This window comes from Hyperolius riggenbachi, chromosome 10 (assembly GCF_040937935.1).
Source record: "Hyperolius riggenbachi isolate aHypRig1 chromosome 10, aHypRig1.pri, whole genome shotgun sequence".
In the NCBI taxonomy this organism is placed as follows: domain Eukaryota; kingdom Metazoa; phylum Chordata; class Amphibia; order Anura; family Hyperoliidae; genus Hyperolius; species Hyperolius riggenbachi.
In genome coordinates, this window is record NC_090655.1 from 143,825,362 (window position 1) to 143,843,281 (window position 17,920).

Below are 17,920 nucleotides of genomic sequence, written 5' to 3' on the forward strand. Positions count from 1 at the left end.
AATTGAGCCCTTGCAATTGAGATTTTACCATCAGTCCTGATCGATCCAGTTGACCGATTGATCAAAAGATTGATCAGGTGGCCATTTGCGACACTGATTTGAGCTGCAATATTGATCGAATAATGTATGGGCACCCTTACTTTCAACTAAACTGGGTTTCATAATAACAAGCATTTCCAGAGATCTATGCTACTGAAGTAACATTAGCTGGCTTTATTTGCCTATTTTTCTAATTTGTTTTTGCAATTTAATAGTAGTATTACTATGTTGTAATTTTAGTTGTTTGATTTTTAAACAGATATACTGTACAGTAATACACACAATCATAGCCCTTGTTTATTTCTAGTAAAAATAATATGCTGATTGTCTCTTTTGATTTGTCTCTTTTGCATATTTTCAGACTTCTCACAGGGGTTCATTCATCAAATGTCGGTAATACTACTGTTACTTCCCCACATAAGTACCGCAAAATATACTAGTAGCACGCCTGCTATTACGGTAACACGCACTGTAAAGTAGTAATGGTAGCGCTACTAGCATATCTCATGATACTTATGCGTGGAAGTAATGGTGTGTGCACTACTCTGTGCATGCGCTAACATTACCGATGTTCGATAAATCAATTCCATAGTCTCTGAGAATACTTCCTTGCATCACATCCCATAAGTGCTTTATCTGCCCCATTTTACCTGACACTCCCTTTGTCTATGTACAGTCATGTATGGACAACCTTATATTCCATTTGCACCCCCCTACACACACACACACACACACACACACACACACACACACACACACACACACACACACACACACACACACACACACACACTTCCTTACATGTACAACCGCTGTATGTTCCCCTGTGCAGACTAATGAAAAGACTCTTTAATGCCCCCTTTTGCACTTTACTTATGCTTATTGTGATGGCCAGCATCTTTGAAGGAGGCTAGCAGAGAGCAAGGGTGGGAAAAAGATAAATCTATTTTGGCTATTCCTAAAACATAAATGAATGAGCAAAGTCTATTTTTTTTTTATATGCAACAACACTTTTTTCAAACTTACGTGACTCTTAAAGGGAACCTTAAAGGGAACCTAAACTGAGAAGGATATGGATTTTTCCTTTTAAAATAATACCAGTTGCCTGGCTCTCCTGCTAATCCTGTGTCTCTAATACTTTTAGTCACAGCCCCTCAACAAGCATGCAGATCAGGTGCTCTGACTGAAGTCAGACTGGATTAGCTGCATGCTTGTTTCAGGTGTGTGATTCACACACTACTGCAACTAGAGATCAACAGGACTGTCAAGCAACTGGTATTGTTAAAAAGGAAATATCCATATCCCTTTCAGTTAAGGTTCCCTTTAACTAAAGGGGAAAAAAAGAGTTTCACCTACCTGGAGCTTCTACCAGCCCCCTGCAGCCATTCTGTGCCCATGCCATCCTGGAACGATCCTCCAGTCCCCCGCAGCAGCTAAGTTTCATTTTTGGCATCTGACCAGTCATGGGGACACTGTGCCTGCGTAACCCTTGGCCTCACACGTCCTCATGCATGCTCACGTCACTATCACCGTCCTGCACATGTACAGTAAGAGAAGGGGGGGACCGGAGGATTGTTCCAGGATGGTGCAGGCAAAGCACGGCTGCAGGGGGCTGGTAGAAGACCTAGGTAAGTAAAAATTTTATTTTTCCCTTTACTTAAAGTGAAAAAAAACCTGTCCATAAATAAAACAATTATGATAAAAACTACTATTCCTTTGAAATGTACTTATGAGGTCAATATGTTGGAGTGGGCAATACTGAATTTTTCAAAGGTAGAAAATCCACGACCAGTTCCTGATCCTGGTGTCACTGTTTGACAAGACAATGACTTGAGCTAAGCTTGCACACCTCTCAGACTTCCCTAGCTGCATGTTTGCTCCAGGCAGGTCACCAACCTTCTGGACAAGTGAAATAATGATCAGAAAGACTGAGATCTGAGCTAACAGATTTAAAAACTTCAATATATCATATGTCAAAAATTTTAAATGACAGAATAGAAAATGTGAAAAAGAAATGCAAGAAAAATACAATTGGTAAGTGGTAACAGGACAAATAGGTATTAAATACAAAAAACATTAAAGTGAACCTTCGGACTAAAAATCTACTCAGCAGAACTGAAAAGGCGTGGTGTTATTTTAACAGTTTCACAGCATCAGAACTGTTTTTCTTACCAAAGCATCATTTTTTGCTTTATTTTTATCTAAACTCCACCCATCAAAGAAAAAAAGCCCGGGCTTTTTTCCCTGATGCTGTGCAGAGCATGATGGGATTTGCTATGTTGTTATTCACGTTGCTTAGCAACTGGGAGGGGTGATCAGGACACAGGACAGTTGGAACTGTGTATTATACTCCCTGTCAACTCATTACAACCAAAAAGATGGCTGCCATCATGAAATCAAACATTTGCCTGTTCTTTTAAAAGAGGGTGGGTAAGAGATTATATTACTTATGTATTTTAAATAACATAAGTAATGTAACTTAACCACTTGAGGACCACAGTCTTTTCGCCCCTTAAGGACCAGAGCCTTTTTTTCCATTCAGACCACTGCAGCTTTCACGGTTTATTGCTCGGTCATACAACCTACCACCTAAATGAATTTTACCTCCTTTTCTTGTCACTAATACAGCTTTCTTTTAGTGCTATTTGATTGCTCCTGCGAGTTTTAGTTTTCATTATATTCATCAAAAAAGACACGAATTTTGTCAAAAAAATGACTTTTTTAACTTTCTGTGCTGACATTTTTCAAATAAAGTAACATTTCCTATACATTTGAGCGCAAAAGTTATTCTGCTACATGTCTTTGATAAAAAAAAAAACATTCAGTGTATATTTATTGGATTGGGTAAAAGTTATAGCGTTTACAAACTATGGTGCCAAAAGTGAATTTTCCTATTTTCAAGCATCTCTGACTATTCTGACCCCCTGTCATGTTTCATGAGGTGCTAAAATTCCAGGATAGTATAAATACCCCACAAATGACCCCATTTTGGAAAGAAGACATCCCAAAGTATTCAGTGAGAGGCATGGTGAGTTCATAGAAGATTTTATTTTTTGTCACAAGTTAGCGGAAAATGACACTTTGTGACTAAAAAAAAAAAAAAAGTTTACATTTCTTCTAACTTGCGACAAAAAAAATGAAATCTGCCACGGACTCACTATGCTCCTCCCTGAATACCTTGAAGTGTCTACTTTCCAAAATGGGGTCATTTGTGGGGTGTGTTCAATGTCCTGGCATTTTGGGGGGGGCCTAATTGTAAGCATCCCTGTAAAGCCTAAAGATGCTCATTGGACTTTGGGCCCCTTAGCGCAGTTAGGCTGCAAAAAAGTGCCACACATGTGGTATTGCCGTACTCAGGAGAAGTAGTATAATGTGTTTTGGGGTGTATTTTTACACATACCCATGCTGGGTGGGAGAAATATCTCCGTAAATGACATTTTTTTGATTTTTTTTACACACAATTGTCTATTTACAGAGATATTTCTCCCACTCAGCATGGGTATGTGTAAAAATACACCCCAAAACACATTGTACTACTTCTCCTGAGTACGGCAATATCACATGTGCGGCAATTTTTTGCACCCTAACTGCGCTAAGGGGCCCAAAGTCCAATGAGTACCTTTAGGATTTCACAGGTCATTTTGCGACATTTGGTTTCAAGACTACTCCTCACAGTTTAGGGCCCCTAAAATGCCAGGGCAGTATAGGAACCCCACAAATGACCCCATTTTAGAAAGAAGACACCCCAAGGTATTCCGTTAGGAGTATGGTGAGTTCATAGAAGATTTTTTTTTTGTCACAAGTTAGCGGAAATTGATTTTAATTGTGTTTTTTCACAAAGTGTCATTTTCCGCTAACTTGTGACAAAAAATAAAATCTTCTATGAACTCACCATACTCCTAACAGAATACCTTGGGGTGTCTTCTTTCTAAAATGGGGTCATTTGTGGGGTTCATTCCTATACTGCCCTGGCATTTTAGGGGCCCTAAACCGTGAGGAGTAGTCTTGAAACCAAATGTCGCAAAATGACCTGTGAAATCCTAAAGGTACTCATTGGACTTTGGGCCCCTTAGCGCACTTAGGGTGCAAAAAAATGCCACACATGTGGTACCGCCGTACTCAGGAGAAGTAGTATAATGTGTTTTGTGATGTATTTTTTACACATACCCATGCTGAGTGGGAGAAATATCTCTGTAAATGACAATTGTTTTTTTTTTTTACACACAATTGTCCATTTACAGAGAGATTTCTCCCACCCAGCATGGGTATGTATAAAAATACACCCCAAAACACATTATACTACTTCTTCTGAGTACGGCGATACCACATGTGTGACACTTTTTTGCAACCTAGGTACGCTAAGGGGCCTAACGTCCGATTCACAGGTCATTTTGAGGCATTTGGATTCTAGACTACTCTTCACGGTTTAGGGCCCCTTAAATGCCAGGGCAGTATAGGAACCCTACAAGTGACCCCATTTTAGAAAGAAGACACCCCAACCTATTCTGTTAGGAGTATGGTGAGTTCATAGAAGATTTTTTTTTTGTATCAAGTTAGCGGAAAATGACACTTTGTGAAAAACAATAAAAATCAATTTCCGCTAACTTGTGACAAAAAATAAAATCTTCTATGAACTCATCATACACCTAACATAATACCTTGGGGTGTCTTCTTTCTAAAAAGGGGTCACTTGTGGAGTTCCTATACTGCCCTGGCATTTTAGGGGCCCTAAACCGTGAGGAGTAGTCTGGAAACCAAATGCCGCAAAATGACCCTTGAAATCCTAAAGGTACTCATTGGACTTTGGGCCCCTTAGCGCAGTTAGGGTGCAAAAAAGTGTCACACATGTGGTATCGCCGTACTCAGGAGAAGTAGTATAATGTGTTTTGTGGTGTATTTTTACATATAACCATGCTGGGTTGGAGAAATATCTCTGTAAATGACACATTTTAGATTTTTTTAAAACACAATTGTCCATTTACAGAGAGATTTCTCCCACCCAGCATGGGTATGTGTAAAAATACACCACAAAACACATTATACTACTTCTCCTGAGTACGGTGATACTACATGTGTGACACTTTTTTGCAGCCTAGGTGCGCTAAGGGGCCCAACTTCCTATTCACAGGTCATTTTGAGGCATTTGTTTTCTAGACTACTCCTCACGGTTTAGGGCCCCTAAAATGCCAGGGCAGTATAGGAACCCCACAAGTGACCCCATTTTAGAAAGAAGACACCCCAAGGTAATCAGTTAGGTGTATGGTGAGTTCATAGAAGATTTTATTTTTTGTCACAAGTTAGTGAAAAATGACACTTTTGTGAAAAAAACAATAAAAATCAATTTCCGCTAACGGTTGACAAAAAATAAAATCTTCTATGAACTCGTCATACACCTAACAGAATACCTTGGGGTGTCTTTTTTCTAAAATGGGGTCACTTGTGGGGTTCCTATACTGCCCTGGCATTTTACGGGCCCAAAACCGTGAGTAGTCGGGAAACCAAATTTCTCAAAATGACTGTTCAGGAGTATAAGCATCTGCAAATTTTGATGACAGGTGGTCTATGAGGGGGCAAATTTTGTGGAACCGGTCATAAGCAGGGTGGCCTCTTAGATGACAGGCTGTATTGGGCCTGATCTGATGGATAGGAGTTCTAGTAGGGTGACAGGAGGTGATTGATGGGTGTCTCAGGGGGTGGTTAGAGGGGAAAATAGATACAATCAATGCACTGGGGAGGTGATCGGAAGGGGGTCTGAGGGTTTGGCCGAGTGATCAAGAGCCCACACGGGGCAAATTAGGGCCTGATCTGATGGGTAGGTGTGCTAGGGGGTGACAGGTGGTGACAGGAGGTGATTGATGGGTGTCTCAAGGTGTGATTAGAGGGGGGAAATAGATGCAAGCAATGCCCTGGGGAGGTGATCAGGGCTGGGGTCTAAGGGCGTTCTGAGGGTGTTGGCGGGTGATTGGGTGCCCTAGGGGCAGATTAGGGTCTAATCTGATGGGTATCAGTGACAGGGGGTGATTGATGGGTAATTAGTGGGTGTTTAGGGTAGAGAACAGATGTAAACACTGCACTTGGGAGGTGATCTGACATCGGATCTGCGGGCGATCTATTGGTGTGGGTGGGTGATCAGATTGCCCGCAAGGGGCTGGTTAGGGGCTGATTGATGGGTGGCAGTGACAGGGGGTGATTGATGGGTGACAGTGACAGGGGGTGATTGATGGGTGATTGATAAGTGATTGACAGGTGATTGACAGGTGATCAGTGGGTTATTACAGGGAAGAAGAGATGTAAATATTGCACTGGCGAATTGATAAGGGGGGGTCTGAGGGCAATCTGAGCGTGTAGGCGGGTGATTGGGTGCCCGCAAAGGGCAGATTAGGGTCTGATCTGATGGGTAACAGTGACAGGTGGTGATAGGGGGTGATTGATGGGTGATTGATGGGTAATTAGTGGGTGTTTAGAGGAGAGAACAGATGTAAACACTGCACTTGGGAGGTGGTCTGATGTCGGATCTGCGGGCGATCTATTGTTGTGGGTGGGTGATCAGATTGATGAGTGATTGACAGGTGATTGATGGGTGATTGACAGGTGATTGGCAGGTGATCATACACCTGATCATAGATGCATACAGTACACGGGGGGGGGGGGGGAGTCGGGGGGGGGGGGTCTGGGGAGAATCTGAAAGGTGGGGGGGTGATCAGGAGGGAGCAGGGGACAGTTTAGGGTTACAAAAATAGCGTTTTTAGATAGTGACAGGGAGTGATTGATGGGTGATTAGGGGGGTGATTGGGTGCAAACAGGGGTCTGGGGGGTGGGTAGGGGGGGTCTGAGGGGTGCTGTGGGCGATCAGAGGGAAGGAGGGCAGGATCAGTGTGCTTGGTGCAGACTAGGGTGGCTGCAGCCTGCCCTGGTGGTCCCTCGGACACTGGGACCACCAGGGCAGGAGGCAGCCAGTATAATAGGCTTTGTATACATTACAAAGCCTATTATACACTATCCAGGGTGCTAGTAACCCGCCGGCGCTTCCGAACGGCCGGCGGGTTACAGCGCGGGGGGGTGGAGCCAGTCGCCGGCGGCTGATCGCATCACGAATGACGCGATCGCCGCATAACCACGCCCGCCGCAGCCGATGGACGTATTGCGGTCGTTTGGGCCCAGCCCTTGCCGCCGCCCATCGGCTTAAGGCGGTCGGCAAGTGGTTAATGACAGTATGTTTGTTTAGGCTGAAGTTTTTCTTTAAAGAGAGTCATACTTACTACTTGTTGTAATATTATTTATTATTGCTATTATTGTGTGATAAATTTACTGGAAACCTTTTAGCATGCCTGACAAACTAACATGTCTATTGCTGTATTCGTGTGACTTTGCACTATAAGTGTGAATAAACGCACTCACTCTCTCATCTATTAACCTCTCTAATTCAGAATCAGAATCAAAATCAGAATCAACTTTATTCGCCAATAAATTAATTCCTCTTTAACGTACTACAAAGTCACTCATTAGTTTCAAGTCAGATTGTACTGTACAAGTAGTGCTGCCAAAAGCAATAGAACGGTTTTGACCTTAGCATTGAAAAACAGGTTTCATTTTGCTTTTTTCACCTAATTAAAAACAGCGCTGGAAAAATACAGTATTCAGGATAAGCTAATAAAAAATAACTATCTGTAATTACTTTGTTTTGAATGTCTTGTGCTTGAAAGTTCCACCCGAATGTGAAAGTGCCCACAACAACACCGCCCTGCTTATGTGTGCTGTGCACTCCAAAGATAGAAAAAGAATTGTTTCTGCAGGCGATACATTCTATTCACTAACTAAAAATGTTTTCAGGCACAAACTTTCAAGAACATTTCATTATTTTCATCATACTCATCAGAATTCTCATTTTGTTTCACTGTCCCAGATGGGTTTCAAAATTAGTAAAGCATTAGGAAAAGAAAATTTCTTAACCTTTTTAAAAAATGTTAGGGTTGGAATTTTTAGAGGTACTGAATATCCACATTTCTTTTCTTTAAATACTTAAGGACCGTGCTGATTGAAATCTACCCCCTGTTTTGATGGCTATCTGGCTGGCAGGGCATAGAAGCTACCAACGCAGCACGTTCTTGCTGCTTTCATCGCTCCCGATGATCTCGCCCCTGTTTCCCTGCCGCAGCTCACTTGCTTTGCCATCTCTGACGGCAGAGCCCTGTGAGCAGGTCAGGAGCCTATTTAATTGGATCCTGACGCAGACTATCAATGTAAGCCACTCCCATTGATAGGCATGGTCAGGAGTGAATGAAAGCATCTCCTGACCGGCTAACAGGAACTCTGCCGACATAGAGACGGCAGAGTGGGTGGCCCAGGATCCCGACGCGTGCAGCGGTGATGGCAATTGCGGCAGGTATGTGTGCCGATTCACTGGTATTCCACCATTTCTTGTACCAGCAGTCTCTGGTCCTAAAGGGGGCAAAGACCGCTGGTACTTAAGTGGTTAAAAAGACATGGCCAACACTGATTGAGTTTTTTAATTGACATGCTTTTTTATACAAAAATAAATATAAAACCACAGAAACTACATTTCCCAGCACTTAGCACCTAGCAAAAATGAATCACTGGAGTGCAAAGTGTGCCTAGGCCTTAAAGAGAGTCTGAAGCGAGAATAAATCTCACTTCAGACCTCATAAATAGCAGGGACACGTGTGCCCCTGCTAAACCGCCGCTATCCCGCGGCTTAACGGGGGTCCCTGATCCCCCAAATCCCCTTGTTTCAGCGGGGGTGCGCTTCCTGGTTGGGGCAGGGCTAACCGCCGCAGCCCTGCCCCACGCGCGTCTGTCAGCGCGTATCTTCGCCTCTCCCCCACCCCTCTCAGTCTTCCTTCACTGAGAGGGGCGGGGGAGAGGCGGCGATGCGCCGCTGATATATGCGACTGGAGGCAGGGCTGCAGCCGTTAGCCCTGCCTCCAGGAGCGACCAAGTCTGCGACCAAGTGTCGCTGTGGGGGGTTTGGGGGTGAAGGGAACCCCGTTTAGCGGCGCTATTGCGGCGGTTTAGCAGGGGCACACGTGCCCCTGCTAACTATGAGCTCTGAAGCGAGATTTATTCTCGCTTCAGAGTCTCTTTAAAATTGTCTAGTCATACTATTCCAGCATGCATATGGCTGGTTTGGATTACTCCTCATTGGCAAAAGGCATGAATTAATATGGCTTTATTAGGTTGGACTTAGACCAAGCATTAGTATAGCTCTATAAAATTAGTAGGCATTGGCACACTTTTCATTCCAACAGTTCTGAATATGTGTCTGGCTGCCAGGGCATACAGGGTTGATTTGCATATTCAGCAGTGATTCATCATGGGAGATCTTTATTTCCTGCATAAAGCTTAATAATTTTGAATACCTTCCGTTTTAAGAAGGCAATGAAGACAAATTTATATTTAGCATAGTTTTTTTTCAGCTAGAGGACTTTTTGGTAATTGATTTTATCCTAGTAGTTCCAGGTACTCTTGAGGAAGACCATCTCTCATTGGCAAGGAGGTGGAATCATGTGACACAAAAAGAAAAAAAAAACAGCTGAAACTCTTTAGTTGCATCCTGGCTGTAGAACAAATGAACTGCAATTTTGGTAGTGAGTACCTTGCTGACATGGGAGAGAACTAGGGAGTTGATGATTGCTGAAGAGATTGGTAAACTGCTCATATTTACACATGATGCAGACATATAATTGCTAGTGGGACTGTGGAGTATAGAGGAGTTAAACAGCTTTTTCTGTGGAAGTTGAAGATTTAAAGAGACAGACGTTCACAAACTTATAGTGATTTCAAGTGCTCAAGAGGGGCAAAAGGAGTTTTTGCACACAGACCACATTTGTACTGCTCCAGGAGCTGCTATGTTAGTAGTTAAACCTCTAGCCATTAGCAAAGTGCAAGATACAAAGTGTAATGGCCAATGTAACCAATTTGATTCAATCTTGTACTGTTCTTACTTCAAGTGAGTGAATTCCTGTTGACTGGCAACTCTTCTTTGCAGTTTTTACTGAAAGTGATTTTTTTGCAGATGTTGCAGTAAACCAGAAGTGATTTAGAAAGTAATAAACTTGGGATAGTCTTATAAACAGAGATGACTGCACTCAGTCAGCATTGTCTTTCTCTCCATCCTTTTTTGTACAGTACTGTAATCCTATCTGTGAAAAACCAAGCAAAACCCACTGCCCACTTTAACCTCACAGGATATTGTATGGGCAAGTAAAGAAAAGTGAGGAGAGGATCGCATTGCTGTCTTGATGAAGATGGGAGGAGTCTACCCCAGCATCCAGGCTGAATGGCAGGTGACTGCAGGGGTAGCAGAGTTTGCAAAGATTACAGCACTATTCTAAACAAGAGAAGGAAAAAAGATAATGCATACCTTGAGTAAAGCTTCCCCTGCCATTAGGGTTGATGTTTGAATTTTGCATAACAAATTTGGAACACCCGAATACTGACAAACACCACACTTGAGTACCACTTTGCTACCAAACAAGTGGACAGAGCTATGGGGGTTCACTACTAGCACTTTACGGTGAGTTCATGTGACTATTATGCTGAAAGCTGGAAGGAAAGTCACGTGAAATGCATTACAGTGTAAGTAGTGAACTCCTCCTGACCTCATCTGCTTTTTCGGTACTGAAATGTTGTGTTTGCCAGTATTCAGGTGTTTCTAATTTTGTTATGCCAAATTTGAACACTCACACTTCCCACCATCGTCATTTTATTACTTGTTCGGTTACTTCACCAACTACAAGTTCACTAACTTTATATGTTTTTCTTTTATAAAAACAAAAATTGTTTACACTTGTATTGATTTCTGTAGCTGTGATTAATACTCAGGGCTCTTTCACATTAGGGCAGATTTTCTGCGTTTCAACGCAAAGGATAAAGTTTGCGTTACCCAAGGTGAAATGAAAGTCCATAGACTTTCATTTTAGCTTTCACATATAACGCAGCCTTTTTGTGCGTTGCGTTCCACTGCACCCAGGCGCAGTTTTTTGGCCAACGCTAGCTTTATGCGTTACAATGTTAGTCAATGTAAAACGCACACTATGCGCGTTTTTAATCCGTTAACGCAGGCAATCAGTCCCAGAATGCAACAGAGGAACAATGTAGAAAGTTGACAACTAAAAGAAAAAAAAATTACCTGCGTTTTTCTATGTGCAGTAACGGATTGAAAACGGATTAAAAACGCACACTCACTGCAGTGCAACGCATATCAAAACGCAGTAAAAGGCATACAACAAAACGTATGCTTTGAGCGTTCTCCAACGCAAGCTCTGATGTGAAAGAGCCCTCAGGCTTCCTTTAACAATGCTTAAACCACAATGAAACATACTTTCAAGTAAAGAAGATAATATAATGCAGTACTTACCCGCCGTACATCTTTGCCAAATGTCTCACTGTAGCTTGTTCCAAGAATTTCAAATTGTACATGTGGATTGGAGCCATCCTCCCTGAACTCCATAATCCCGGTTAATCCTGTTATGCGACCCTGAATAAATAGGATTTAGGGGAAAAATATTAGAAGCAGCAATTTTTGAGCAGTGAAATGTAATTACCTGTAAAAGCAACATTGATGATCTGTGGCCTGGCATCTGCATTTACCATAAAGATGTAATTTAATTTGTGTCATGGATATTTTAGAACCTCAAACGGAAAATAATGTATGCAAAATAATGTTTGTTTTTAAATCAGAATTACAGTCAAGCATACACTTCTAGCAGCAAGTCTGAGATATAAATATGCGCTTAGAAAAAAAAAGTCACACGAATAACAGTAGTCATTTACAAAGGGTTTCTGACCATTTAATGTGGATACTGGATAGCAGATTCTTGTATTGTTGCAAGGAAGTGAGTGTGATAAAGGGCAGACTAAAATCCAGCTAATGCCAGGAATACATGGTGCAACTTCTCTTCAGATCAGTGGGACGCACTGATTATTTCTGATTTGTCTGATCTCCTCCCGATCAATAACTGGATAGTTTCTGTAAAATAATTATCCAAAAATTGATCCTCTTATCGATCATAAGCAGTTTGGACATGTACATACAATGCAACTTTCTGTCAAATTACCTGTCAGCATGGCAGGAAATTGAATCATGTGAACCTAGCATTAGTCCATTTTCAATCAGCTGTAAATAGAACAGGGAAGGGCTAGATCTGTTGTCTGTGTTACAAATATTTTTTTACTTTTTTTGGCATCCCTAAATAGAACAGAAGCGCAACATTTTAAGGTGTAAAGTTAACCTTTAATGAAAAATAAAAAACAAAACACAACATGTAGGGTGAATTTTCTACTCACATCAAGAAGTTTTTCCATTTCCGTATTTTGAAAGCCACAATAGCAACAGGTATTTAGTGAAATTATGTTTACTTTGAACCCAGACAGCAACAAAAATTAGCAGAGGTTCTAATCCTCTTTTAGTTCATCCAAAGAAAAATACGTTTCTGGATTTACTGGATTTTAAAGTTGCATTTCAGGAAGCATAGGATATGTACACTTTAGTTGGTTTGGAAGCTACACACTGTAAAATCATACTTGGATTGAAGTTTCAAATACAGATAGTCTCATACTTACTAACGGCTTGAGTTACAACACTTCAGAGATACAAAGTTGTCTTTATGTATAAAATATGCAATACTGTTTTGTTTTGTTTTGTTTACATATTTTTGTTGTTAATTGTTACAGTATTGTATAAACCATTATAAGTAGTTTAAAACACTTTAAAAGCACATTGAAAACAACCCAAAATGTCCAATTCCAGAGTTGTCCAAAAGTAAATCATCTATCCACATTTCACCATGCTTAATATAAGACTCAACTTACAAACAATCCCCCCAAAAATAACCTGTTTTTCAATAGGGGACATTTTTAACCTTTAAACTACCATGAGTTATTTCATAAGAGAAAAAACAGTGTTGTGGCGCTGACAAGTATACTCAAAAATCCTAATGTGATTGCAGTCACCTGAATTTTGGGAGAGCACCTGATCTGCATGCTTGTTGAGGTGCTGTGGCTAAAAGTATGAGAACCACAGGATCAGCAGGAGAGTAAGGGCCCTTTTCCACTAGCAATCGCTAGCGTTCGCGCTAAACGCTAGCGATTGCTGAATCGCAAGTGCTGGAAACTTCCCGGCGATTGCGTCCACGATTTTGCTATGCAATGCACTGCATAGCAAAATCGCGGCAAAGATCGCTCCGCGGTGCGATCGCGTTTGAGTCAAAAACGAATCGCGGTAGTGGAAATTACCTACCGCGATTCCTATGTTAAAAAGCAAACCGTAGCGATTTCAAAATCACTAGCGGTTTGCGATTTTGCGATTCAGCATCGCAAACGCCGCTAGTGGAAAAGGGCCCTAAGGCAACTGGTATTATTTCAAAAGAAAAAAATCATATCCTTCTCAATTTAGGTTCCCTTTAAAGCGGATCCGAGTTGAAAAGCTAACTATAACAAGTAACTTGTCTTTATAACTTATCTAAACTTTAGATTGTTTACACAGCAAATCTGGCTGCATACAGCTTCAACATTTTAGGGCCCTTTTCCACTAGCGCGTTTGCGCTGGCCGAATCGTGAAGTCGCAAACCGCTAGCGATTTTACAATCGCTACGGTTTGCTTTTTAACATAGGAATCGTGGTAGGTCATTTCCACTACCGCGATTCGTTTTTGCCGGGAACGCGAACGCGCGGCGGAGCGATATTTGCCGCGATTTTGCTATGCAGTGCATAGCATAGCAAAATCGCGGCCTGCAAACGTCAGGAAATCGCCGGAATTGCGATTCAGCAATCGCTAGCGTTCAGCGTGAACGCTAGCGACTGCTAGTGGAAAAGGGCCCTTAAGATGATTTATTCCTGTGATACAATGAGAGCAGCCGTGTTCTGTTTGTCATCATTACACAGGTAATCTGCAACTGCATCTCCACCCCTCTGAAATCTCTGGCTTGTAACCTCCTCCTCCTCCTGCCCAAACTGAGCTCCCATAAGCCCTTACTACATGTGTCTGAGTGACTTGGCATTTTGGAGAAGCTGTGGGCGAGGCTTGTTTAGTTTGTAGGGAATTAGAGGATTATTTAAAAAAAAAAAGTATTTGGCTTGAGAAATGTCCTTTAAACTATATGTAAGGAACACAATTATGCAATGAATAAAAGTGCATCTCTGATCCACTTTAAGGTAGCAAAAAATCCTCTGTCATGTCTCCTGTATTCCTACACTGGTCTCTAGTGGTGAAAACACACTCCTACACTACCTACTACCTTACTTTCTTCTATTTTACTGCTACAGTTTCTATACTGTAGCTTGATAGTAATAGTTATTAGAATGTTAAACTTGACTGTCTGTGAGACATCATGGCAGTTTTTGCTTTTTTTTCCATTTTGCATTACATTTTGTTTGCAATTTCTATACATAATTTTTTTCATGAGTTCTTATAATTAGGGCAAAATACAAAAAAAAAAAAAAAAAGCAGAAAAAAGTCAGATTTTTTTTTTTAATGTGGAGGAAATGCTAAAGCAGAAATGGCAACAAACAGGAACAAAAATATCCTGAATAGCAAATGGTCCGTTGATTTTTATTATATGTGCTGCAGTGCGCATTTCACTGAATGCAGCAAAATGCACCTGGTTTTAAATATGTGCCTTGCCTAAGTGTGCTACTTAGTGGCAAAGGAAATATTACAAAGAAAAAAGAGGAAAAAAAATCTAAAATAAATAAATCTACTTGGAGCACTTTCAAGCCACTGATGAAATTGGCACTTAAAAGGATAAAGAAATGTACATAATTCTGCATGAAGTTCTAACTATTTGCATCTCACTGGCCTACTATATTTATTTTAACCACTTTGTCCTCCTTGACGTATAAAAACGTCAAGGAGGACAGGCGCGCTCCCGCGGCCGATCGCGCGCGTGCACGCGCACTCCCGGCCGCGGAGTCGGTAGCCACGGAATCAATTTATCGGGCTATGGAGCCCGATCATTGATTCCTCTCCCCCGCTGAAAAAGCGACAACTTCTCTCGGAAGCTTCGCTCTTTCTGAAGCTGTGTCTCTTTAAGCGTACATTGTACGCTTAGAGTGACGTCATGTAAAAAAAATCGAGATTGCCATCTTGTGGCCAAAAAGTAAAACTACAAGTAAATTCCCAAAAACATTACAATACACCAATATTTCCCCAAATAAAACACTTTTATATCCCACCCTCCCAAAAATGCCCACATAAAATGTTTAATAAAAAAAACAAAAAAAAACATTACTATAAAAAAAAAAAACATAAATATTTACCTAAGGGTCTAAACTTTTTAAATATCTATGTAAAGATGAAATATTTCTCTCTATTTTTTTTTTATAAGCTTGTAAATAGTTATGTATGCAAAACGGAAAAAATGCTCTTTTATTTCCAAATAAAATATTGTCGCGATACATTGTGATAGGGACATAATTTAAATGGTGAAATAACCGTGACAAATGGGCAATAACAATACGTGGGTTTTAATTATGGAGGCATGTATTATTTTAAAACTATAATGGCCGAAAACTGACAAATAATGAATTTTTTCATTTTTTTTCTTATTCTTCCTGTTAAAATGCATTTACAGTAAAGTGGCTCTTAGCAAAATGTACCCCCCAAAGAAAGCCGAATTGGTGGCGGAAAAAACAAGATATAGATCAGTTCATTGTGATAAGTAGTGATAAAGTTATAGGCTAATGAATGGGAGGTGAACATTGCTCGGATGCATAAGCTGAAAACGACTGAGATGTTAAGTGGTTAATATGTTTGTATGTGAGTGAGAGTAGACAACCATCTTTATTGACATTCAAAACATGACTGTTACCTGGTTGACATGGAGATCTTTTGGCTACAATATTCTGAAAATTACACAACTACAAAAAGTCTATGTAACCACATGGTTTATGTGTGTCAGTATCTCATAAGGCATCAGAACCAGAAGATCAGTAAAAAATCCAGACAATACTTAAAGGGACTCTGAGCACCTCTCATGGGCATGCCTTTTGGCCAGACGACTTCCAACAAACTCGACCCCTCTGGAGTTGCAATGGCCATGCGTGTCACTTCCTCTTCCTGCTTCATTCAGTGATGCACTTCTCTATCAGAAAAGATGGGTTACCTCGGAAGTTGTAACATAGCCAAGATGGCAGCCACGATTTTTTAACTGAAATCGAACAAAAACTGTTTGGTGCAGAACAGCGATTCAGACATCAAATGAAAGATGAGAGCACAAGCTACAGAAAGGTATGCATCTTTAAGTAATTTGCAGTACTGGTCGGAGTCTTAAAGGCATGCCAATGAGAGGTTCAATGTAAATAGACAAAGCACTGGCACCAAATGCAGCAGGAAGATTGAAAAAAAAAACAAAACACAAGCGGTCTTACCTGCAGCGTGCTCCAAAGAAGCTCAATTTGCAATCCAAAAAAGATGAGAGAAGATGGGCATCAGCTGCATAAAAACCCTTTATTGTGGCCGGGTGGACACAGTGGTTACAGCGGAAGCAGGAAATTTGGGCGCATGAGGCAGGTGGACAAAAAGGGCGCCGCCATTCACTCCCATAATAAATATCGTTTAATGGGCGCCCAACAGGAAAAAAGGACGCCGGAGAAAAATAACGTTTTAAAAGCGGCGCCCGGAGACTTTTAATGTTTTATAACTGCTTCTCATGATTACACATTATTTAATAATTTATAATTTTTTAAACATTATTTTTAAACGAAAAACAGTACAATATTTTTTTAAACATTATTTTTAAACGAAAAACCACACAATATTTTTTTAAAACGTTATTAATGCTTATCACAGGGGGTCTTAGGTTTAGGCATCACCAGGAGGGTCTTGGGTTTAGGCACCACCAGGGGGGTCTTAGGTTTAGGCACCACCAGGGGGGTCTTAGGTTTAGGCACCACCAGGGGGGTCTAGGGGTTTGGGATAGGTACAGGGAGGGTTCTGTGTGAGAGTAGGGTTAGGTATAGCTTTAGTAACATTCTTATTAATGTTTTATAAAACGTTGTTATAAATGTCACTTTTTAAACAGGGAAGATTAATGTTTTTTACAATTGCCGATTTCTTACAAATTATTTAATGATTTATAACTTTATAAAACATTATTTTTAAACGAAATATAGCACAATTTTTTTTAAACGTTATTCATGCTTATCGTTTAAAACCCTGCGCCCTTTTTTCCCGGCGCCCTTTTTTAACGTACACGGTTACAGCAGTGGGGGAAAAATAAGATGTCTGACAGCTGTTTCGCAGAGATTAACTTCAGAGACAAGAATCAGAATCATTTATTTCGCTGAGTACAACGTGAGTTGTACCCAGAATTGGTTTTAACACAACAGGGTCGGTGGTGGTACAGCACAGAAATTGAACAGCATATAGTAGGTACACAGTAGATACATATAGCGCATACATATATACAGCGGATACATACAGTAGGTACAATGCATAATACAGAGTAAAGCATAGATAAAGAACTCGTAAGGAATGGGCCCAAGAGAAGGACCAGGGGACATCTGCTGCCGTCTAAGGCACTTAAAACGCTTCTATAGCGATACTTTGAATCAGATGCCCTTGGTCTATCTTGGGAAAGAGAGAGAGAGAAAGATAAAGAAAGAGAGGGTGTAGAAAAGTGAGGTGAGTCCCCTGGGGTTGTGACTGGATCTGTCCGGTTAGTGTCCCAAAAGAAGCAGAGTTAATCTCTGCGAAACAGCTGTCAGACATCTTTTTTCCCCCCACTGCTGTAACCACTATGCCAATAAGAGGTGCTTGGAGTCCCTTTAAGTCTGGTACACAAACCCAATTTTGATTGACCAATGATTGGAAAATGTAATCTCCTCCATGTAGAATGAGGGCCGACAGATTTTGATTGCTATG

At 41.0% G+C, this 17,920-nt stretch overlaps 1 protein-coding gene and 1 long non-coding RNA gene across 6 annotated transcripts in view; one reads left to right on the forward strand and one right to left on the reverse strand.

Moving 5' to 3' along the window:
- GRID1 (glutamate ionotropic receptor delta type subunit 1) overlaps nucleotides 1-17,920 on the reverse strand; it is a 1,791,150-nt gene that overhangs the window by 274,849 nt on the left and 1,498,381 nt on the right. For all 4 annotated transcript variants that reach the window (XM_068258558.1, XM_068258555.1, XM_068258556.1 and 1 more), the window contains one exon: nucleotides 11,417-11,536. In XM_068258558.1, the coding sequence (XP_068114659.1) occupies nucleotides 11,417-11,536 (120 nt within the window). The remainder of the gene's footprint in view (nucleotides 1-11,416; nucleotides 11,537-17,920) is intronic.
- LOC137536372 (uncharacterized) overlaps nucleotides 1-17,920 on the forward strand; it is a 105,994-nt gene that overhangs the window by 59,854 nt on the left and 28,220 nt on the right. The gene's annotated exons all lie outside the window — the stretch shown is intronic.